We start from the raw sequence: 24,285 nt of genomic DNA, 5'->3' as shown, positions 1-24,285 counted from the left end.
TCCAGCAGGTCAGCTCATAACCTGTACTGATGCATGCTGTTTTTCCTCCCCAGATACAGGACTTGTCCTCTCTGTCCAACTCAGGGTTGGGTGCAGCGAACCTGCCTGCGTGCTCAGGTCTAGCTGAAAATTATTAATTATCTCTACTTCTGAGCTACTTCTGAGTGTTTAAATAGGTTAGTGGACTTGTGAAATATTTTGAGCAAATTCTTTCTCCTTGATTTTTAAATGAAAATCACATGCAGATACAAATATACTTCAATAGGCAATACATTTTATTGTGATGTGGTGCCAAAAATCAATTAAAGCCTTTGACACTGTTCCCCAAAACATCATCATGGAGAAGCTGGCTGCCCACAGTTTGGATGGGCAAACACTCTGCTGGGTGAAACACTGGCTGGATGGCCGGGCCCAAAGAGTCGTGGTCAATGGAGTTAAATCCAATTGGTGGCCGGTCATGAGCAGTGTCCCCCAGGGCTCGGTACTGGGGCTGCTTCTATTTAACATCTTTATTAACGATCTTGACGAGGGGATTGAGGGCACCGTCAGTAAATTTGGAATGATACCAAGCTGGGAGGGAGTGTTGATCTGCCAGAGAAAGGCACTACAGAGCGACCTGGATAGACTGGATGGATGGGCCAAGGCAAACTGTATGAGTTTCAATAGGGCCAAGTGTTGGGTCCTGCTTTTTGGTCACAACAACCCCAGGCAACCCTACAGGCTTGGGGAGGAGTGGCTGGAAAGCTGCCTGACACCAAAGGGACCTTGGTGTACTGATGGACAGTGGGCTGAATATGAGCCAGCAGTGTGCCCAGGTAGCCAAGAAGGCCAGTGGCATCCCGGCTTGGATCAGGAATGGTGTAGTGATTAGGACTAGGGAAGTCATCCTGCCCTTGGACTCAGCACTGGTGAGGCCTCACCTCGAGTACTGCGTTGAGTTTTGGGCACCTCAGTACAGAAAGGACATTGAGGTGCTGGAGCAGGTCCAAAGAAGGGCAACAAGGCTGGTGAAGGGCTTGGAGAATATGTCCTATGAGGAGAGACTGAAGGAACTGGGGCTGTTTAGTCTGGGGATGAGGAGGCTGAGGGGAGACATTATTGCTCTCTTTCAATATCTGAAAGGTGCTTACAGCGAGAGTGGGGCTGATCGCTTCTCACTGATGACAGGTGGCAGGACAAGGGGAAATGGCCTCAAATTACACCAGGGTAAGTTCAGGTTGGATATCAGGACAAACTTCTTTACAGAAAGGGTTCTTAAGCACTGGAATAGGCTCCCCAGGGAGGTGGTTGAGTCACTGTCCCTGGATGTGTTGAAAAACCACTTGGATGTGGTGCTCAGGGACATGATTTAGTGGAGGGTTGTTAGAGTTAGGGTAGTATGGCTAGGTTGTGGTTGGACTCGATGATCTGAAGGTCTTTTCCAACCTGAGCAATTCTATGATTCTGTGATTCTAAGTGTTATACTGTGTTCCATATATATTAAAGCAGGGGCCAACAAAGAAATGCAATTCTTTTACACACCATATGGTGAGGCTGGACCTAGACTGTTGCGTTCAGTGATGGCCAGTCAACATAAGATCCATTTTAAACTAGAGGTTTTCAAAGAACTGCAAAGCAGAATGCAAGCATCTAACTTATAGAGATGTTAAAAAACCAAAACATTTTAAAAGACATTTTAGCTGAAGAGCAAGACAAATCAGTGATAACCATCTAGATAAACATGAGGAGTGTTAAAACTATCCAGAGACAATGTCAGAACTAAGTTACCAACATTAGAAAATAGTTAGTCAGCAGAATAATCTTAATAAAAGCACATAAATAACAAACACAAACTGTATTGGTACCATGAGACAGCTAAACAGAGTTTTCTTAGCATGCCTTTACCATTAAAAGTCATTTAAACTGCAACTTAATGTGCTTGTTGTTGTCTATGCTAATTCGGTTTTGTTTTGCATTGTCATTCAATTTCCATATCCAAATGTTAAGAAATAATGGAAAGTATTAAAAAACCTGAAAAATAACTGATTTTATAATATTTAACTTCTCAGAAGGGTATAAAATAATTTGACTTTTCCATATACCCTTTAACACAAGGAATGACTGAACTTTACCCTTGCAAAGTTATCCAGCTTATCTTTGTCATATAATATTCTCAGCATTCCAGCGCACAGTGGACAGCAAGCTCCTGTGTGATTAAGTGAAAAAAACAATGAAATCTCTGAAATAAAAACAAACACTTTTCACTTTAGGTAAAGCTCAAAACTCAGTATTAAGAATGAAAATTATCAAAATACCAAAGCAAAGTAAATCTTTCAATTTGATAGCAGAAGTGCACAATCTTTTTTTTTCAAATGTTGAAAATCTTCACAGTGCATAAGTAGTCACATATTTACAACTACAAAGCATAGCAACAAGACAAAAAATTGTTTAAACATAACATTATTGAAGCTAAAAGGTATAGGTTGTGTACTGCAAGACAAGATACTGTATGAACTCATGCAACTACAGAAGTTATGAATTTCAAAAGCTGAAATAGTGATGATATAACAGATGCATAACTGCACATTGCAAACATTTCTTTATGGGTTGCACCATGTTAGAATCTTTATACAGCTAGGGGAGGAGAACCCATAGATCTGTTCTAACACAGAAGCATGTGCTTCCCCTACTGCTTTCCCTCACTATCTTGGAAACAAAAGGGCTGATATTTCAACTTTCTACTTACCAACTGTTGTATGTTCAATTCATGCCCCTGAGTAAGTAATTCTAAGAACGACTGTTACTATATTAGATATAACAGTAAAGCACATAAGCCATTTTTTAAAGTACTGAATGAGAAAAACCACATGAAACTTTTTGAAAACTGACCTTTCTTTGTGAGTAATTAATTACTGCTTCCTTGAGGAAGTAACTTGTGAAAAGATTGAAAAACAAAATAGCAAGACTATTCCCACTGTCTTCCTTCTTCACAGTATTGTAAATACAACTGGTATCTTACTCTATCTTCTAATTAAATATAATCTTTGTTATTCTGGGAACTCTATTTTGAAGATAGTTTGGCATTCCCATGTTGCATCTGTGCTGTCAGTTCTGAAAAATTACTCATCCAGTTCCTACTGACATTGTACCCTATACACCACAGACCTCATTCATTTCTCCCTGACAGGTCCTATGGGCACAGCTGCAAGTTTCTAAATACTGAAGGAACGTGATTCCTAAAGCCAAAGGCCTTTCCACTTTGAAATCACTTAGTTGAGTCCCAGCACTGCCTTGTTCTAGCCTTAACTAAATATCTCCATTTCATTCTTCCTCTTGGACGTCTCAAAGACGTAACAGAATTCAGTATTTTAAAACATGAGTTTAATTCTAAGTACACATATATTAATACAGATGGCCTGGAGACTCCTTCGTGCAGTAAACTTCAACATTGAGTTAACATACCTGGTGCAATGACTGGTCTGCAGCCAGCAGCAGAAAGCTGAGGACATTTAACAAAGGCACACTCTGTGTGAAAACCATAGTCTGAGAGAACACCTACAGCCTGACAGGGTCCGTAATAGTCAACAGCCACACGGTCAGAATAGGCAGCACACACACTGCTGTAGGTTTCCCCATTATGTCCACACACAGGTTCTACTGATTTGCAGAATGGCTGAAACACATAGAAATGCTTTGAAGATCAATTTATTCATGCTACAACAAAAGTATTTTTAACATCAGGTAAATCAAAATACATGGGTATTTGTGGCCAATACATTCAGATAAAAAAAAAAAAAACAAACAACAAATAAATCTAGAGTAAGGAGTATCTGCCAGTTTATGAACAGGTAATAAATACAAAAAATAATTACTTGAAGGTGACAGAAGAATTTAAATTAGAATCTGAGAAATGTGCAATAAGACATGTCTGGGGAAGAATAATTCTAGTTCTGTGCTAATAATGACTGTAATTTCATTTAATTTATTAAATGTATTTATTTCTATCACTCATCTCAATGTGTTTTTATTTTATGTTCTTAGAATGTAGTATTTCTAACACATTATTTGAAAAACTAAATGTCTACATTTATTTCAAGGGAATAAAGTCTATTACTACACACCTCTCGGGAAAAATACATATTATTGAGACCTTTGTAAAAAAATAAATTTATTTATTGTTTCCATTTTTTTCCCACAGAAGCATATGCAACATCATTTGATTCAAATACACATCAAAATAATAGAAAATTGTAATATTCCTTCTATCTCACCTTCGCAGATACATTTGTTCAGCATATTCAGGAAGGCAAAAGCCAACAAATTTAACCTTCTGAATATATGCAAGAGCAAATGGAATCAGTGACTCTTCCCAGACTCATTTCAGATTCATCTCCATTGTTTGAGAAAAATCTAGAGATAACCAGCCTATAAATGATAAAGCCAGCAATTTTGAAAAGAGTAGCTCCTAGCTTGTCTGCAGAGCAGTAGAAACAGCCCATCTACCAGCACTGCAGGGAATGGTGGGACTGAAGATCTAATTAATTCTTTAGGAGGGATTAACGTGAAGAACAATCAAATACAGACTGTCCAAAGAAAATACTACACACAGTCAAACCAAATGCCAAAGACCTTCCACAGAAAGCCTTTTACTGCCAAGATGGGAGTGACCCTGAGCCTCAAACTCCCAATGTCAGCGTAAACAGTGAAAATTAACATGCAAGTAAAATTGTTCTAAAATATTCTGAAAAAAATAGATCTACTACAAAGGAGACATGATGAAGCATTAATTTTCATTTATAAAAAGTTCAACTTGGTGTTATTTGGTATTTCTACCCAAGGAACCGCTTTAATTAAAGTTTGCATTGGAGTGTGTTTGCAGTAGAAGACAACTTAATAAGAAGACTTAATACAAGCATCAGAGGATTTCCCCTAAGAAAGCAGAAGCAAAGCTTTTGGTTGGTTTTGTGATGCCTGTCTCAAACACCTTGACACTTAACAAAATCCCAGATATCATTTTTGATATCTAGCATTTTTATACTAGTCAAAATTAGTTTAAAGGATTACTATCAACATAAACATTTTCTAAATGATAAAAGCAGGATACTGTACAATCCAACACAAAAGAAGGGAGATTTAATATTCATTTCTTAAAGTATTCCTTACCTGGCACGGTCCTCGATACGCTAGATTTTTTCCTTTTTGGTACAAAGTACACACATTACTGTATTCCACGCCATCTGTGTCACAAACAGGATCCTGTGTCTGGTCACAATTTAATTGCCTTGGCACACATTCATGTTGGCTACATTCAAACTTTCCAAAACTGGTCAAGCAAACTTGTTTCTTTGGAATGCATCTAATGAAAGTTACAATCACAAGTTTATCAAAAAGTTTCCCAGTACTTGGCGGAAACACTTTCAATAAAAACTTTTCCAGTGCTTTAGAGCTAACTGTGGTTAAGCAAAACTACAGGAAATACACGTGACAAAACATTCTGAATAACCAGTTACAGACTTGGTACAAACCTGAAAATGATCCACAAAACATTTAGTCAATGTATATGCACACAACTATAGTTTCTGTAAAAATTTATCTTCTACCAAATATTTTTCAATGGATTTTTGAAAAAGTCTTCAAAAAACTTCTTACTCCCAAACCTCACTTTGTAAAGGTGTATTGAAGGAAAACTAGATCAAACACCAAAACAGTAAACTGCAAGGGAAAATGATTCTATTGCAGAGGTCTAACCTATGCTGAGAGAATAGTGAAAACAAAAGATGACATGGACCCAATTGCAAGCATGCAATTTGATTCTAGCTTTGTAGCTTTGGTATGCTACATCACGTCCAATCCTGGGGATGACTAAAAATAACAAAAAATCAGTACTAACAGTTTCCTTCTTAGCCTGTCATCCCTCTCAAGTGTTCACAGACAAGTAAAGAGTAGTAAACACCAGAAATACTTTTCCTTTTGTATTAAATGCATACCTTTCATGGTCTTATCTCTGAAACATTTGCCATGTCTTGCAAGATATCCCTCTACTAGATACATGACAACCAAGGGGATTTGAAAAATAGACTGATGGAAGTCCAAATTGCTTTTCTAACAATCTCCTTTCTCTACAAATTACAATAATCATGTTCAGTACGCCCTTACTCTTTCTCAGTGTTGCTGTCTTAAGCAATATTTATAAAAGGAAAGACTCAGAAATTCTGAGATTCAAACGCTTTAAAAATAGAAACGGAACACAAAATTTTAAATACATTCTAAGCACTTCAGAAATGTTTTAAAATGAAGTTTTACATGTTTAGTTATCTTATCAGACATACCCAGAATAACCTATTGTGTACAGTCTTAAAGAAGTTCTAAGCATAATGATTATTCTGCAAACCTGAAAAGAAACCAACTGAATAGTTTCCCAATTAAAAAAATGTAAGTTCAAGAATGTATGCCAACAATGCAGCTTTAAAATTTGTAGTCTCAATACCTCAATTTCTATTACAGCTGCAAAACAATACTGTTTTGTCTGCAGTTTTCTGCTTTTAAACATATAGGGAAAAAAATATTTTCATCATTCGTCATGAAAGCAAAGTATTACACAACCTCTTATGGTAGTTTTCTTTCCAAATAGAAAATTTACAATTCCAAATCGCACAACACTGTGAAAATGAAGAACTCTGTCTGAAGGCAGAGACTAAAAGTAAAAGCCATGGACTTCGATCTCTTGAAGAATGTTCAGATTTTGTCCTGTCACTGCTTAAGACAGTTTTTGTTGTATTTCTCTATATAGATTTTCCTCTTACATGAAAAAAAAATCCAGAGTGTACAGAGAGCCAACAATGAAAGTCTGTCAGAGAAACTTAAAACCTTCCAGGGTTATAGATATTTTCCAATTTCAGAAGTTAAAAACACAGATTATTAACTGAATAAGCAGGAATGAATTAAAATTTTCAATTCAGGCTAATTTTCTTTGGTATTAGAAGAAATTATGAATCAGAGTAGTAAAATGTCCAATAATTTTTTTCTCCCATTTTTTAAAACTATACATGAATACTGTCTTATGTCTAGAACTGAGATGTGAATAAGAAATATAAACGACACAGCACTATATACAGAGAATCAAGAATTGGCAGTTATTACAGTCCATTGCTATGATAAGTGAATAAATTAATATGTAAAAGGAGACTACTTTTACCAAACTATTCCAAAGCAAACCATTGCTACACAAGATACATTCACCAAGGAAAAAGGTCCATTTGCTTTTTAAGTAGAAGATGTCAAAGCGTAGGAATATTTTGCTTTTACCTTTGATTTTTACTACAAGGGTTAGGGTTACAAGGATCCTTGGAAATACATGATCCAAATTCAAATTGATTGTCTTGGAGACCAACACACCGAGCTATACAAGCACTTGGATACGTGCGCCCATTTTGACCACATACTGGTACAAACTGATCTACACAGTTACATGGCAAACCTGCAAAAGCAACACACAGAGCAAGGATATGGTTCACACTTCTTTTCTCAGATGAAAGATACACAAGAGATCACTAAGCCATCCTAATTGTCCAGGAAATGTGAAGATGTACTGTTATCTTCAACCTCATGCCTGTTAGCAATTAATTAAGCAATACTGTGGCACATACACGGTTACATGTAGTAGGGAAAGGAAGTCTGTGTTCTACCTACTTCCTGATTCTACTCAAGTCTCCTTATCATTTCCACAAACTCCTTGTCTGTCATTCCCAGTGGCATTATCCTGTCTGCCTACTTCCACAGACTACCTGATGTTTAATTTTTCTGTACTGATTTAAAAACTAAAATAATTTTTTTAAACAAGCATTTTCTTCCAGAAGTGCAGGTTGGACATTAAAAAATAAACAGTTAAAAGAATATCTTTATACTGAATTATTCCCATTTATTCCATAGAAAGAATTTAGAAGCTAATCCTTACTCTAAGAATAATGAACTTACAGTTTCTGTTTTTTATTACCTGTAAACTTCCGACGTTCATCTTCTGAACTGTGCTCAGTTAAGCACTGACGTGTGGAACATATCAAGTTTCCAGCAAAACATGAACAGACATTGCAGTCTATATTAAAAGATGTTCCATGGCCTTAATAATAAAAATAATTAAGTAAATGTATCCAATTAATACAAGTATACCAGAAAACAGTAAGCACAGGCAAATTTTTAATTATTGTTATCTTAATTTCAGTTCCTTTTAGAACTGCAATTTCTATCTCATTTGTGTACTTCTATCCTTAGTGTGTATTTTTTGTCAAGAGACAAAAAGCATGAAAGTAACTATGCCCCACGGAAATAAGGCAATTATCTCTAATCCCTTTTCAGAGGGTTCAGTTTAAAGATTACAAATCTTGAGAAATAATAATCTAGCACAAGTAAAATCCTCAGCACTTGAGCAATTTAGAAGAGATACTCGAAGGCAAATGACAGCTGACCAACAGAATGGAAGAAGAAAGCACCTGTAGCATAAGAAGCTGTTTAAAACACAGAACTAGACAAGAAAGAAGGATTTTTTGCAGCAATTTCCAAGAAAAGTTTCCAAGGTTTGGAGCATGTACTAAAAAGAATATTTTTACGTGATTCTATAGAATTAAAAAGTGACTGACATTCGATCTATTTGAAAGCTTTCCTAGGCTGTTAGCTTCCAATATCAAAGAGAGAACTCAGTAGGTAACAGGCTGGACTATTGATAGACTGACTGGATGAAAAACTGGTGAAATGGGAAAATGTCTTTAAATAAAAACAGGGGAGATACAGATGTTATGTGGAATTTTTTCACCCAGAGGATGGTGAGGTGCTGGTACAGGCTGCCCAGAGAAGCTGTGGATGCCCCATCCCTGAGGAGTTCAAAGCCAGGTTGGATCCCTGAGCAGCCTCATCAAGCAGATGGCAACTCTGCCCATGGCAGGGGAGTAGGAACTAGGTGATCTGTAAGGGCCTGTCCAACCTATGTATGATTCTCTGATTATATGATGCCACACTGTGGAGGTTAAAATACTTTATTGTCTGAGAGCTCTATGAGAAATATACCAAGGAAAGCAAGGTGTTCAGTTGCTGTGGTAACATGAGTGATAAAGTGCAAACAAAAGTGCACATTTTTTTTTTAAAGTCAAGTAAAACAAAACAAAGATTTAATGACTGCTTTCAGCACATGAATGTTCAAAGTCCCTGAATATTTTACAGCAGATTTACACAAAGTATCACTAGTTTTGTATCTGCAGAGTGATGCATACTGGTTTAAACCTCAGCACCAAGCTTGTTTAAAGCAGAGAAAATTTGTTCTACTGTGTTTACTTCATCCCTACTGCCTACTGACTCTCCTCAGAATGTTTCCTTGACAAAGCTCTCATGAGCAAGTTCTGCTATCAGAAAAGAAGCTAGGTACTATGAAGTAGTATAAAATAGAGGGCATGTGAAGGAAGTCAGTGACCTTTTGGTTGAAAAATGGCATACTAAGAACAACTTACAAAGAATTTTCATTAATTTAGTCAGACTTTATTCAGTATTGACTTAAGTAATGCAACTCTCCAGCATATAAAAGTATTAAACAAGTGTTACATATATTGATGCAGGTATTAATCACTGTATTTTCTGACAAACTTTGCATTCTATTCCTTTGATCTTCATATGCAACTCAAAGTTCACTACTTAAGGAAAAGGTGCTCTGTAAAGATACAATTACCTTTCTGATACTTACTTTTTTTTGTCCACCAACAATGCATGATTTTTGGAGGTCAACACAATGCATTTCTACACAGTTTTCTAGCAATCCAGTGTGTCCACAGGTACAAATCTTGTAACAACCAACATCACCAGCTGAGGATGGAACCTGAATAAGTGTACCTTGACGGACAATAAAATCCGAAGCTTCTCCCAGTTTGCAGCCTGTATACAAAGACAAATTTAACCAAAAATATATTTAAAATTTGAATTTGAGTGCCACTATGAAAACCACTACTGTTTGATTTCTTTAAAAGAAAAAGAAAAAAAAACAAAGGAGTTTTTCTCTACCCTTCACTCATTACAGCAACAAGTAGGAGAAATGGAAGATAACTGTCTGAGGCAGTGTTATGAAGTACTTGCAGAAACACCACTTAAGATAAAAAGATTCATAATTTCAACATCTCTCAAGTAATCCTTATTTTCCACAATTCTGTAGAAGTAGGAGACATACGTGATGTGGCAAGTTCCACATTCTCTGTCACTTCCTCTGTTAAAGGGGCTGCTGCTGCAAGCAATTCAGGTTAAAAATCAGTGCTTCTCACTCTCCCTCACTCAAACCATGCTTTTAAGCAGTTACCAAATGCCAGATTTCCTCTTTGCTTCAAGATCCACAGGTGATCCCTAATATCACTCAGTGATACCTTCTGATTGAAAGGGGGAAGAAGAATTTCAGCAGGCACTATTGGTGTCTAAGGTAGAACAAAGAAGTGGCCGTAGAATCTGGACGTAGTACAATCTCCTACCTCTTTTTGCAGATTCAAATCTTGTTACCATCACCATCGAAGCCTGCTATTCTGAAGTTAGATAACAAGCTCATTCTACATGAGGCACTCTCTCAAAATCAGTTCAAGTTGAAGCTCAGTACAAAGTTAGACAACTCCTGTGTTCAAAAAAGTAGCCCCCAAATGGCCATGAATTCCTTTCTAGTAAGATGCAGCTACATTATCAGTCATCCAAGCAGCAGCAAAAATGCAGTCAGTTGTGTACTTTCGCATTTCCAGTCTTCATCTTTAATAAAAAGTACCATTGTCCTTATGTGGAAGGACAAAACAGCAATACAATATTCATTGCTTGTGTCTTTGTTGTTTCCCAAACTCAGTGTCACTTTCCTCAAAAGTACAAGCCTACAGATTTTGTAGAGACATGGAGTTCATTTGCCTTGGAGTTTTGATACTTGGAGTTTTCCTGACTCAATAAGCTCATAGTGGTGTGGTGTCAGTCATTAAGGGGCGAAGATACTATATATCACTGCTGCTAACTTGAACAGTAGAGAGAAAGAAGGACAGGCAAATAAATTATGTCCATGCCACTTTCTTCTCAAGTCCTGGAACTCTGAATCTTATGAAGTAAAAGACTGTAGTAACAAGGAAGCACTTATGCAAAAGTATGAGTATTCACTTGGGCTGAACTACTCGCCTTTGAGCCACTAGAGAGAGTTCAGGATGTTGTTCTGGCCAATGATGGATTTGGGACAACTCCAAATAAGATACCATCTTGAACTTCAATATAATATCAGAGTTGCTGTGCCAATGCAAGTGCACATCCTTGATCCTTCTGCATTTGATCAGATTCTCAGGGCTCTCAGAAGATCATTCCAAGACTGATATCCAGATTTTTATTAATTTCAAGGCAAGAGACAATGTGCACTTATTTGACCAATGAGGAAAAGTATGTGGATATGGCTAACAATGCATGGAAATACAGGGTAACAATGTTATGTTTGGAGCTGCAGTGAGCTGAAGTGTATTTTTCAGTATTGTATGCTTGTAATTTTAAATAGCGGGCAGGATGTCTAGAGATCATGTATGGATATTTATTTCTTCTGAAGAAAAAGTAACAATATTTTAAAATTAAATGTTACATTTTAGTCAAGAATAAAAATGCAAACATAAGAACCAAGAAGATCTGCAAAGCATGCTACAGGTTTTGAAAAGATAATTGTGATAATAGTTCTTTTGGGCTACCAGCAATTCATTTTAAAGCTTTCATAAATTTTTCAGTAAAATTTTTACCACCAAAATTCAGGCAAACATAAGTTCAAACCCTTACCTGGTACACACAGATATGGAAGACACAGTTCTCCAGACTGACATCCTTTTCTATTTACTTCACACAACTGATTAGCTGCACATGGATTTGGATTACATGGATGAGTAACATCTTCTACAATGTTTCCTAAAGAACTTGGACCTGAAAGCAAAGTATACAGCCATCTACAATGATTTAAATGAGGTTAATTTATCTGCAGGAAAACATGGCACAGTAAAACCTTATTTTTGAACACTATTAAATCTTTTTTATATATATAAGTTTTAGTTATACTTGTAAAAGCTTGACATGACAATGTCAAATTTTTGTTTGTCAAGTTCAGTACTCAATCATGGAAGTACTGACCCAAGTGATTCTTCACAAGCAAAATACAATTCTTTATCTTGTTTCTCTAAGATTTTTCTCTAAATGACAAAAAGACAAACTGACAATGACTGCTAGTTCAATCAAGAAAATTCTTATGGTCAATAATTAAGAAATTATTGGTTTGAAGTAGACTTTATGTTTTACCAAGTCTGTATCATTGATAAAGTTTTATTCTTTCTTTTTATTCTTTCTTTTTATTCTTTCTTTTTATTCTTTCTTTCTTTCTTTCTTTCTTTCTTTCTTTCTTTCTTTCTTTCTTTCTATTGTTCAGAATCAAATTCACTAGCAATGCTCTCCGATTCTCCTATTATAAGAAAGGGAAAACAAACAAAGCAACTAAGTGGAATGAACCACCCAGAGCTTTAATACACCATCTCTCTGGAATCAATTTATAAGTTTAGCAATACTTTCAGTTGTAGCTTTAACCAAAATTTTACAAAGCTCCAATTTTGTACAAGAATTTATGCTCAATAACATTTTATTTGAAAGAGATAACAAATGATTAAAAGTAGTGATAAGCATTCAAAGCATCTCGGTTTTCTAATTTGTCATCTACATATGTCAGTACTTACTCAGGTACGTATCCAAAGGAATGCAGTTCTCCAAGTCATCTGTTGGAGATAAGAGCTCACAAATACTTTCAGCTGAGTGGCCTTCAGGGAATTTGTTATGATCTCCACATTTCTTTAGTATTTCCACACAATCTGATCTTCAGGTAAATAAACAAAAAGAACTTCATGAACACCACTTAAAAAAGAAGAAGTCTTGTATTACTATTCTTCTCTTCCTCTAATTCACACCTGCCCCACAACAGAGGAATGGATATACTTCACATGCATATACATGCACACACACACACACGCTCTTTGGGCTTGGTGAGTTTTGTTTGTTTTTTATGACTTCATTTGCAAGTATCTTTCAAGATCCAACATTTCCTTGGGTTCAACTTAAGGGTTGAAATCACATCTCACTACTGGTACACATTAACTGGTTTCTCTTCTACCCAGTCACGTATTTCAAATTTTGTTTTTCCTTTAAAACATGTGTTTTCCAGAGTTGTCTGTCATTTGAAAATAGATCCACAAATGAAAAAAAAAGAGATTTTCATAGACAATAGAGTTAAAAAAACAAAAAAACATAAAAAACAACAAACAATTTTCAAGATGGAACACACAAGATGGAACACTGCAAAGAAAAACTTTACAGGGATGTAGTAATTATGCAAGCTTACACTCCCTCTGTGTTTGCTCTGCCATGTTTTCGTAACAGCAGCCATGCACAATTCTATAGTAATTTTTCAGTTCTCATTAAAATCCTTAGCAGAACCTCTGTTTTTTTTTTTTTTTCTTGGTACTTACTTGCAGATAATACTTCCTCTGGATTTGCTGTGGCAAGGTTTAATCTGCAGTGAGCAGGCAATTGCCTTCCACATTTCTGGTTGGCATTTATTAATATCAAGAACAGGAATATTTATAAATGGCATCTTAATACTCCCTTTTTCCCAAAGCTTCATGTCATTCATGGCTCCTTGGTCTGATTGTGAATTGCAGCTTCTAAAAAGTTCTGTTGGTCTTAAAAGAAAAAGTTAAGAAATTGCAAGCATACAAGAGAAAGAAAACACCACACATTTTACCTTTCACTATATGAATTCTACAGCTTTGAAATGTCTTGCCCTTTGTAGCATAAAATAGATGAATCCTTTCCACAGTTAAGCATGACCAAAATCAGTTTAATTTCTATCTTTAAGAAAAATAATCTCCTGAAGACTCAAGGCTGAAATGCCTTCTTCACTTCTCTTTCAGATCATGCATCATTCATATTTTTCTTACCTAAAGAAAACTGACATATTGAGCAAACATTTAACTGTACTGAAAATCTGCTGGAATGTTTCGTGGCAAATCACTAATGCAAGCTGATTTAATTTTTGCCTGGGCTACATTTATCACATTTACTAGTCAGTATACAGTGACATGACTATATGACCACATGGTGGCATGGTGATATATTTCAAAGAAAAGCCAGAAATCCCCACCAGCTAAATGATAAAATGTTAAATGTACTTTTGAAACTCAAACATGATTTAACTAGTAACCTTGCAATGACTAATTCAGGCAGCACTTAAAATTATACATTTTGTCCCATAGAGAATAAAACCACACAAATATCTCTAAAAGAAAAGGAATTTTGAAAGAAAATTAACATTCCCAGGAAAATGTTATTAAGTAACATATAAACTTGAGCATTCTTTAACTTATTTATAATGCATAATATTATAATATTGCAGCAAATATGCTTTACTTGCCTATATAGTAAGACAGAGAAATATACTGCTAATATATGATGCCATTTTACAAGTCATTCTAAACAATAACTAATTTTAAAATATCTGAAAGCTAAATATAAGCTAAATATAAAGCTAAATATAATCAAAAGAAGCCTGAAAAACATATTTTTTAATCAAAGCACAGAGATTATTTTTTAAAATATCCAGTGTCTCTTTCCTACCTGTTATTAAAATTAGTGCAGTAAGAAAGATTTCTACAGCCCAGCTGACAAGGTTCTCGTACATCTGCTAAACAGGTCAACATGGAAACTTCAACTGCATTATACTCACAAAAGCGATCAAATTCTTGCCAACTCTGTGAACTGCCCCAGCTCGTGCTATAAAGCTTAGTACAGAGCTCCCTTGGAGGGAAAAAAACATAAAATCAAATGAAAAGAACAGCAGTTGTTCAGCTATAGCAGAGCCTGTCGTCTCCTTGCTGATTACAACAGCCTGCACTGACTAGAAATTTGTGTTAGTGCCAATAAATTCTGCAGGAGTATCCAAATGTGTTCTAAGCAAATATCCACTTCCCAATGGTTCAACGGTGTTCAGTTTTGCTTAAGAATGTTAGCAAAATTTTACACCAATAAGACTGAAAGACTTCAGAATATAAAACATTCAACATAAATGTAATACCTGGAGTCTGAACTTTGATAGATAATAAATCTAGTTAACACAACAATAAACAATTTCTAATCCCATCCTTTATCTTCAGATCACACCTATTCATGTTACACAAAAGACTAGCAAGCAAAATACATTTCTTCCTTTGCCATGATACTTGAAACAAGTGTATTGTTTGAGATTTTTCTAGTGTTAACAACACTCAGGCCCCCTTTGTTCACAGCAATATCCCATAAACTATGACTGTTCCCACCAAATGAAGGTATGGTACTTCATTATACTATTAAAGTCTATTGCACATTGAAAACATTAAGAAAGGATCAGTTTTAAAGAAATGATTACTAAAGCAAGCAACTAAAAGTTATTGTATCAATTGCCATATGCTACAGCATTCTAAATAATAACATAATTCTAGGGCTGTACTACAAAACTGACCATAAAGCAGCAGGTCTGCTGCTTTGCTAATGAAAACTTAAGCATAAAAGAAAGCAACAGCTCAGAATTAAATTTCACATTATCAAACTGATGAATTTTAAATGTAGCAATTATCTTTCCAAAGTGGATGGATAATCACTCTGAACTAAAAAGGGCCCAACAGCAATTATTCACAAGAATGCTGTTCATTGTCATCAGCATCTTGATAAAATCTCTTCAGCTTACTTCAATACTAGTATTACAAGTAAGATACAGCTTTCATTAACTTCAGTGTGTCTGCTAAATTCTGCCAGTGCTAAAAATGAGAAATTTGATTTTTCCAATGGAACATTTTATGTTTTTCTTCTCAAGTAAACATGACACTCATGAAACTACCTAAACCTATTTTCCGTTTCCACGAATTCACAGAACTCATTACTTAGATGTACACAGTCAGATTTGGGCAAAGGTCTGACATGAAACAACTTCTGAAGCCTTTTCACAGTTGGAAAGGAAGGTAGAGAGATACTGACCTACATGTGGAAGAGTTTGCTTTAGAACAGCAATGAAGTTTTGCTCCATCGAGGCCTGTTGAAGGTGGAGGATGCACAGTGACTCCTGGGTGAACAGACCTTGAACTCTCAAGAAAACATTGCCAAAGTGGATCCTGAGGAAGAGGCATCGTTTTGCAGCCTTCTATAAGTCCATCAACAATTTCAAGCTCTGTTTTCATTGACATTAGAATTCTTTTACAAGCAGTCTGACATGCATAGTCTTCTGCTCTATCACAGCAATACAAACCTGTTTAAGAAATAAGAGTTATTAATTCTCAAGCATACAGCAACAACCAAGTTACACGACCAGAAAGTGTAAGGAACCACTTATGTCAGCTGATCAACTGTAAGTCACCTGGGCCTCATGACATTCAACCTGGACTACGGAGTATGCTATCAGATGTTCTAGATGGATAAATCAGCTCAACAGCAGGGCTCGAAGTGTTGTAATAAGTGGGGCTGGCAGACAGTCACTAGTGCAGTTCCTTAGAGCTCAACCTTGGGCCACTTCTGTTCAACATATTTTACAGATTATCTGTGGATGCAGGAGTTGAACACATCCTTAGTAAATTAGATGATGCTACTAAACTGGGAGGCGCTTGTGACTCAAGACTGAGGAAGAAGAGGCTTTGCAAAGGAATCTAGAAAGACTGGTGCAGTACTGTGAAATTTAAGAAGAACAAATATCAGACTGTGCTTGGGACAGAGTAATGCTAGATGCAGGTACAGACTGGGAAATAAGTGCATTAAACACAGCACAGTCACCCAGTTAAAATAGGTGATTATCCCACTATGTTCAGCACTGATACAATCTCACCTTGAACACTGTGCAGTTCTGGACTCGACAATATAAAAAGGATATTAAGATACTTGATTGCATCCTGAGGAAGGCAACAGAACTGGTAAAATACCTGCAAGGCATGCCCTATGAAGAGAGGTTGAAGATACTGAGCTTCTTAAGCTTGGAGAGAAGGAGGCTGAGGGGTGACCTCATTGCCCTCTGCAACTTCTTGTGGAGGAGGAAGTAGAGAAAGATGCTTGACTTTTCTCCCTAGTATCCTAACAAGATATGTGGGAATGGCTAAACTTGTGTGAGGACAGGTTCAGAGTTGACATTAAGAAAAACTTATTTAAAAACAGAGTAATTAGATGCTGGAACAGTCTATCTAGATAATTGGTTGATGTCCTGTGCATGTTAAAAAGGCATTTGGATAATGCTCTTAATGATAACCTTTAACTTTTGGTCAGCTCTGCGTAGTATGATGATTTTTGTAGGTCCCTTCCAACTAAAACTATTTTCTATTCTACTTCTATTATATTTCAGGTAACACTGCTTCTTTGAAATGCAAACAAGAAAAACAGGAACCAGTACAGAGAATAAAAGAAAATAATAATAATAACCAACAGTGCACCTATAAATAAAAGTAGTCACTGTATAAATATAATTACATATTACTAAGAAGTGTGTTCATATAGTTTATAGAATAAACAATATTCAATAATATGATGACTGTTCCAAAAGTAATACCTCCAATGTGATTATTTTGGCCCATGGTCAGAGGTTTATGTTGGTGATATGGCAGTAGAGGTTGAACCCTTCCACCAATATTCTACCACATTTTGTTGCTGTGCAACAGATGGCAGCAAAGGGTCAGTCTGACAAAATGATGTCTGACAAGGAAGTGTATACAATGCAAAGTGTGGAGTAGCATAGGTGCAGGAAAAAAAAAGGCACCCACTGACATTCATCAATGCTTGCTGAACATTTCTGGAGACCAAAGAGTGAGGTGAGCACAGTGAGGTGGCGAGTGGTATGTTTCAGCAGTGACAATAACAGCAGTTCATCTCCACGGACGCACATTTTTACAAGCTTGGCATGAAGGCTCCTGTCCATTGCTGGTGAAAATGCATACCTAATGGTGGCGACTATTTTGAAAAACAGCAGTTTGAAATAAATAGCAGGCAGTACTTTCAGAGCACCCTACATACATTTTTAGAGGAAAAATGTTCCTAAAAGAATTTTTATACTTACTATCTGTAGGATTTCTCATTGGATAGGATTGCGTATAGTTGTTCACACAGTGTATTAGCTGAGGGCTAATTGATGCACAGTAATTTTCAACTGCTTTTATTTGTGAAGGACCAGGAGAAGAGTCTGTCCGAAAAATTGCTTGACAATATTCTCGACAGTTTGTATGATGACCTGCATAACTGCAACAGATTGATCCCACTGGGGAAAAAAGAAAGACAAAGAAAAATCCATGGTTTCCTACACAGAGGAACAAAGATGTGACCATGTCTGTACCCCACATAATGATGCACAAGATACTACTTGAAAATAAATAAATAAATAAATAATAGAAAAAGCAACAGAGAAGACCAAATTATCTTCAGTAAAATAATCTCTGTCTACAGAATGCATGGGAATATCTATAATTAGTCAAAGCACATTTTCTGGTCCCCACATATCTTGAATTCCCATTTAAATCATCAATAAGCCATCTGAATTATATCCTCGGATATTTTGTTCCCATCTTCTAATGGGAACTAATCTTTCTTTATAACTGAATTATTAGACAAATACTAATGGTAAACAAATAAATATGAAACCAGTATCTTAAAACTCATTTGAATCAAATAAGAGAGAGAGCTTGAATCACTGTGATTCACGCATTTTTGCCATAGTATTAATTATACTTTCTTGAGAAGCAGAATCACAGAATGGCTGGGTTTCAAAGGGACCTTACAGACAAACTATTTCCTGCACCCCTGCCATTGGCAAGGTTGCCAACCACTAAATACTATTATTAGAATTAATTCTGAGACACTGAGTTCTCTGTGTCCAGCTATTTCATTTTCTATAGAGAGAAATCAGACAACATAGCACTTGCGTGGCATAAGACTTCAAACATATCTGCTTTATTTTGTTAAAAAAAACTAAACATATACAGATACATAAATTAAAAATTGATAGCAATTATGCAAACAGCCCAATCTTCTTACCACTTGAGCAAAAAAATTATACATTTGCCTAGCCCTTCTGTGGAACCAAATCCTTGTGATTTGTGTGCATGTTCACCTACAGAATTTCTTGCATTTCAGAGGAAGAGTTGTTAGCTTATAAAAGGAAAACTAAAAACAAAAACAAAAAACTATTCATTACATACTTACTTTCATTTCTGTTAATACAACTAAAGAGAGCATTCTGAAATCAAAACAAAAATAGCATTACAAGCCTGAAAACTTCCAAATAAACATTTAGGTGCCCGCTCATTTCTAATGTTTTTGTTCAACTAGTTCAGTTTAACTGGAACAAATAAGAATGCTAAACAAAAACCCTGAATGAAAGAAATGGAAAGATCAAGTATCACCTAAGTACTGTGAACAATACTATTGAAATATATTCAAGCAAAAAGGATGGTTTTTCTGGACTACCTTAGAAAGAACATGTCAGATCAGGATATACCAAAATGTTTTTGCATGACAATTTTAAAGGATATCTGTGGAAGGGAAAACAAACAAACAAACAAACAAAAAAGAGCTTTGCATATGCACATGTGCAAACAGAAAATTTCAAGAATCTCAGCAATATACCTTAAAATCTAACACATGGTATCAATGCCATTGACTTACAGTCACCACGTGGTACGCTTGGGGGATACACAACATGTTAAACCGCAGAAGGAGGAGGAAAACACACATCCAATTGTTTGGTTTCAGAGGGCTCTATAGCGCATCGGACAATTGACTGACAGATTGCATATTGAACTCCTGCCCAAAATAACCACTGTCTTCCCCACATTTCTTCATAAAGTTCTACCTATAAACTTTCTGGAACTCAATGGAAAGATGAAGTTCTGAGGCTGAAATTCTAAAATACAGTTGCCAATTATGAAAGACTAAAATTACACGATTCTGAAAAAGAAATATGAAGCCTCTCTACACTTGTAAGATTATCAGAAGTGACCAAGACCATTACCATAAAGACATAACAAAATCCACATCTTTATAAACTTCCTGATCTCCTTCATTTCTCCTATCACCATCTAACAGATTTCTGTTAGGAGAAATCAAAATTCCCTCAGTAGCATTACTTTTTTGTTTACTCAGAAGACTTCATGATCCTTTCCTCAGCTAGATTTTCTACAGTAGCATTACTTTTTTGTTTACTCAGAAGACTTCATGATCCTTTCCTCAGCTAGATTTTCTACAGCTGAATCTTCTGATTGTGGGAACCCCTTCCCTGCACTGCAAAACACAAGCACAAAGATGCCAAGTGGGCTACAAGTCAAAAAGCAGCAAACTGAGGTCTTCCATTATCAACTGGCCAGAGGGCAGCAGCTGTCACTTTCTCTGGGGCAAACAGTAAATAAGCACATGGATGCATATCAAATTTTCTTGAGACTCTTCATCTACATTATTTACTAATATTTACCACATTGCAGAGAAGTGGGTATCCCCAATAATATCTGATTTTTTTTTTTTTGCAAAAATCTGTTCTGCTATAAACGGATTGAAGTGTTACATTTTCTTCACTTAATAATATTTAAACATTCTATTTGAAATCACCTTGATTTTTCTTTTTCTCTCAGAGATTGTTTACAGTGCTGGACTTTGTTTTTCTAATTCAAATTCTCTTTTTGCTTTGTTCCCAGAGGTCATTTGAGTCAATCTGATTTAGCATTATAATCCTTATTTTCTCTCTTGAATTCCAGTCTGGGAATACTACAGAACAAAGTAAAGTCAATATCAAAGTAACCAGTCCTCCCTGTGGCTAACTCATAAAAATACAAGTAATTGCAACTTCTGAATGCTGATGATTTCCTTTCAAGCAGTGTGCTTACGTTTGGTTATGCTTACCAGGGAAAGGTAAATATAGAACATCTTTCCTTCCACAAGAGCAGAACAAACAGGCAGCCACACATTTACTGACAGTTTCAGCATAGCCAAGTATACAACCTACAATTTCTGTACCCTCTTCCTTATCTACTCACCTTCAGAGACACATTAACTCCTGACACTGAAACCTGTAAGTCCTCATCTCTTATTTTGTTGGTATGTTACTCATTATTCACATTTATCTTACTAAAAAACACTGGAGAATTCTACAAACCTACTTTCCCCTTTTTAAACTTTTTTCCTCATGAAAGCTTTGTATGTACCCAAGTAAAAAGGATTTTTTTTTTAACGTTCTTTATTTTCATAGCTATCTACACAGCTATCTTCTGTTGTTCACTTAAAAGCAAGAACTTTCAGCATACAGATTGGCATTCTACACATGTATTAGCATTCCCAAGTAGTCAGTTCTGATGAAAATCTGAAAAGCCACAAGAAACATTTACAGTAGCAAATGATTGATGATTGATGTTTTAACTTAGATTTGAAAAGCCTCAAGTCTTAAAGTTTCAGTTTGTATCATGTCATTGATGATTTTATTTTATTCAAATTTAAGTCACAAATACCAACTCATCAGCTAATCTTTATGTCGTGTCAAACATAGTCCTATAATCCTGTTTTCTACAGCGTCACAATGAAATAATCTTTTGGATAATTTATTCTTGGCTGGCGAAATAAGTTGACAGTCAAATGTAGGATTTTAAAGAAATACCTCCAATACTGTAGTGAGCAGAGTGGCTTTCTTCTATTTACAGTCAGAAATTTATTTACTGGGTAAACCATGGCAGATACAACAATGATACAATGTAAGAGAATAAAAAAACTAACTTTAAAATATAAGTTAGATTTATCTATAAACTTTACTATTTATCATTTTATTGATCATGAATAAAAGCACAGATAAAAGAATTCATAAACCTGCTCTACATAAAATAATACACAGAACCTCACTAAGTAAAATTCCAATATTTTTAATCCTTCTAGAGTCCTGTATCAAATTTTAGATCTCAGAACACTGTTACTGCAGATGTTCTCTAAGAAGTTCTCTAAGAAGTTCTCTATGAACAACTTCACAGCAAAACTACTCATTCCAGCAGCAGGTTTTCATTGATTCAGTTCAGAAACTATTTGCAAAGCAACTTCTGTCATTCACTCACCTATGTAACAGGGATGACAGACACAAGAACTAATGGAAGCAACATGTAGACAGAATAACCACCCTACATCTGTAAGGAACAGATTTATACTGTTACATAAAGGAACATGTCATTTATATAGCACCATACTTTCTGGCTTGGGACCTCTGGTGTATCACAGAACAATCAGAAATGATCTGCTGTCACACACATCAGTCTGATCCAAAACTGACTAATTTCAGAAGCTTCTGAGGATGGACTCCTACATACACAGTCTGTATCAAACACAGCAACATGGCGTATACAGCAGCAAAGTAGAAAGCAACGCTATCCTAGAATCACAGAATAGTTTGACTTGGAAGGAACCTTACAGATCACCTAGTTCCTACTCCCCTGCCATGGGGTTCTGCAGATGGCTGAATCACTGTAGTAACACTCATACCACTGTTAAAAATAGTTTGGTCTTACTTCCCTTTTCTATGTTGTTTTCAACTCTTCTTTCCCTGCTCCTGATTGTATAGTCTTGTGTATGCCTTACATCAGCTCTGACTCCAATAATCTTTTAATGACCTTATTTTTCTCAGTAGCCCTGAGGAACATTTTCCTCTTCTGCTAGGAATTTACAAAATCTTTTAGAAGATTATGCTCCATCCCTGGAGACAGCTAGGGTCAGGCTGGATGGGGCTCTGAGCACCTGATGTAGCATGTGGAAAAAAGGCAGCTGCAGGAAAGAACAGCAGGAACTTCAGCTGCACCGAGTTGTTAAAGCAACTCAACCTCATGAAACTGTAGCCTGTAATATCACTGTATTCTGTGGTAGCTAAGTATTCTGTGCTGACATTGCTCTTTGTGTAGATCTGGAAAACTATTCACTGTCTCAGAAAATAAATCTATACGTCTGGGAAGCACAACTATATACACATGAGAAAATCTTAGAAAAAATAATGTCACCTATTTGCAAATAAAGCTGATTACAGCTTTAAACAGTCACAGTCTGACTTTAATTAGTAACCCTAACTTCATTATAGAACACGGAGTTAAGCCCTATCTATAGAATTAAATAGCAGTCATATTTAAGTCTCGTCAGCCCATTCAAACTTCTTCCTGAATCTGCTGTCAAAATCTCTTGAAATAGTGAACTGTGAGAAAAGAGAGATAAAACAAAAGAAAGGATAAAACAGATATATGTAAAGCAAAACAAACAGCTTCCTCCCATGCACAAAAAACAATATCAGCAGAAAAGGCTGTTTGCCTTAAAAGAAAAACTAACTCACCAAGACTTGGGGAAATGAAGATTAAAAAAAAATATTTGAATTCCTTCTTTCAACTAATGAATAAAATATTAAGAGAACAAAGATGGCAATATTGAACTTCAAAGGTCAAACGTAAAATTACTTGCTCTACTTGTTGATTAACCTCATCTTGCAGACTCCTCCTTTCAAGAAACCCGTAACAACAAGCATTGTTGAAACTGGTCACTAAATGAGATTACAAGTAGGAGAAATGGAAAGTAGCAGACAGACACAGCTAAAACAAGTGCGTATGCATTAAGAAAACAGTCTCAAAGACCTTCTGCCATGATGGAAATTGAAAAAGGTAATTAAAGCTTATCTAGCAGAAAAGATTTTCCAGTCTTCCTCAACAGAAGCTCCTTGAAGAAAGATTTCAGCCAGTACTGCAGGACCTAACTGGTTTCGCTCTTTTTGGAGCTCATCAGCTGCAGGTAACGGCTCAAAACCCAAAGCACATGCACATCAACAGTGCAGAACAAATTGCTAAAGGAGAAAATCTTTTGCATTGTAAGGCATGCTTTTGCATTCTTTTCTAAACAGTCTCTTCTTGTATCTTGAATGAAAAATAGCAGTGAAGCTGCTCATTTACACAAGAAAACAGAGAGGATTTTTAAAAAAATATTACTTCTCTTCCTGAAAATTACAGTTGTACACATATTCTATCAACCTGTGAAAAAATAAGTTTACTACTACTGTCTTGTGCATACTAACCATGTAAAAAAAAGCATTTTAAGTTCTGTTAACTTTTCCTCAACTTAATTTAATCTTAGAATTTAATCAACAGGATTTAAAGTCAGGAGGTAACATACTAAGGCTTAGTGGAGTAAGCTGAAATTTCAGATTACGGTGCACAGTTGTTTAGATTTTTAAAAAACTTTCAGAAAGTAACAATCAAGGCC

The 24,285-nt window shown here is 35.9% G+C and overlaps 1 protein-coding gene across 1 annotated transcript in view; it reads right to left on the bottom strand.

Annotated features, from left to right (window-relative positions):
• RECK (reversion inducing cysteine rich protein with kazal motifs) overlaps window positions 1–24,285 on the bottom strand; it is a 36,033-nt gene that overhangs the window by 5,287 nt on the left and 6,461 nt on the right. Inside the window, exons 4-16 of the mRNA XM_031552716.1 lie at window positions 19,234–19,267; window positions 18,095–18,292; window positions 16,042–16,309; window positions 14,650–14,829; window positions 13,503–13,715; window positions 12,717–12,853; window positions 11,779–11,919; window positions 9,700–9,891; window positions 7,973–8,095; window positions 7,285–7,456; window positions 5,143–5,335; window positions 3,442–3,652; window positions 2,112–2,185 (exon numbers count right to left, since the gene is read on the bottom strand). Of these exons, the coding sequence (XP_031408576.1) occupies window positions 2,112–2,185; window positions 3,442–3,652; window positions 5,143–5,335; window positions 7,285–7,456; window positions 7,973–8,095; window positions 9,700–9,891; window positions 11,779–11,919; window positions 12,717–12,853; window positions 13,503–13,715; window positions 14,650–14,829; window positions 16,042–16,309; window positions 18,095–18,292; window positions 19,234–19,267 (2,136 nt within the window). The remainder of the gene's footprint in view (window positions 1–2,111; window positions 2,186–3,441; window positions 3,653–5,142; window positions 5,336–7,284; window positions 7,457–7,972; window positions 8,096–9,699; window positions 9,892–11,778; window positions 11,920–12,716; window positions 12,854–13,502; window positions 13,716–14,649; window positions 14,830–16,041; window positions 16,310–18,094; window positions 18,293–19,233; window positions 19,268–24,285) is intronic.

This window comes from Meleagris gallopavo, chromosome 3 (assembly GCF_000146605.3).
Source record: "Meleagris gallopavo isolate NT-WF06-2002-E0010 breed Aviagen turkey brand Nicholas breeding stock chromosome 3, Turkey_5.1, whole genome shotgun sequence".
NCBI lineage: Eukaryota > Metazoa > Chordata > Aves > Galliformes > Phasianidae > Meleagris > Meleagris gallopavo.
Note: the sequence above shows the minus strand (reverse complement) of the source record. Positions and strands in the feature narration are given on the sequence as shown.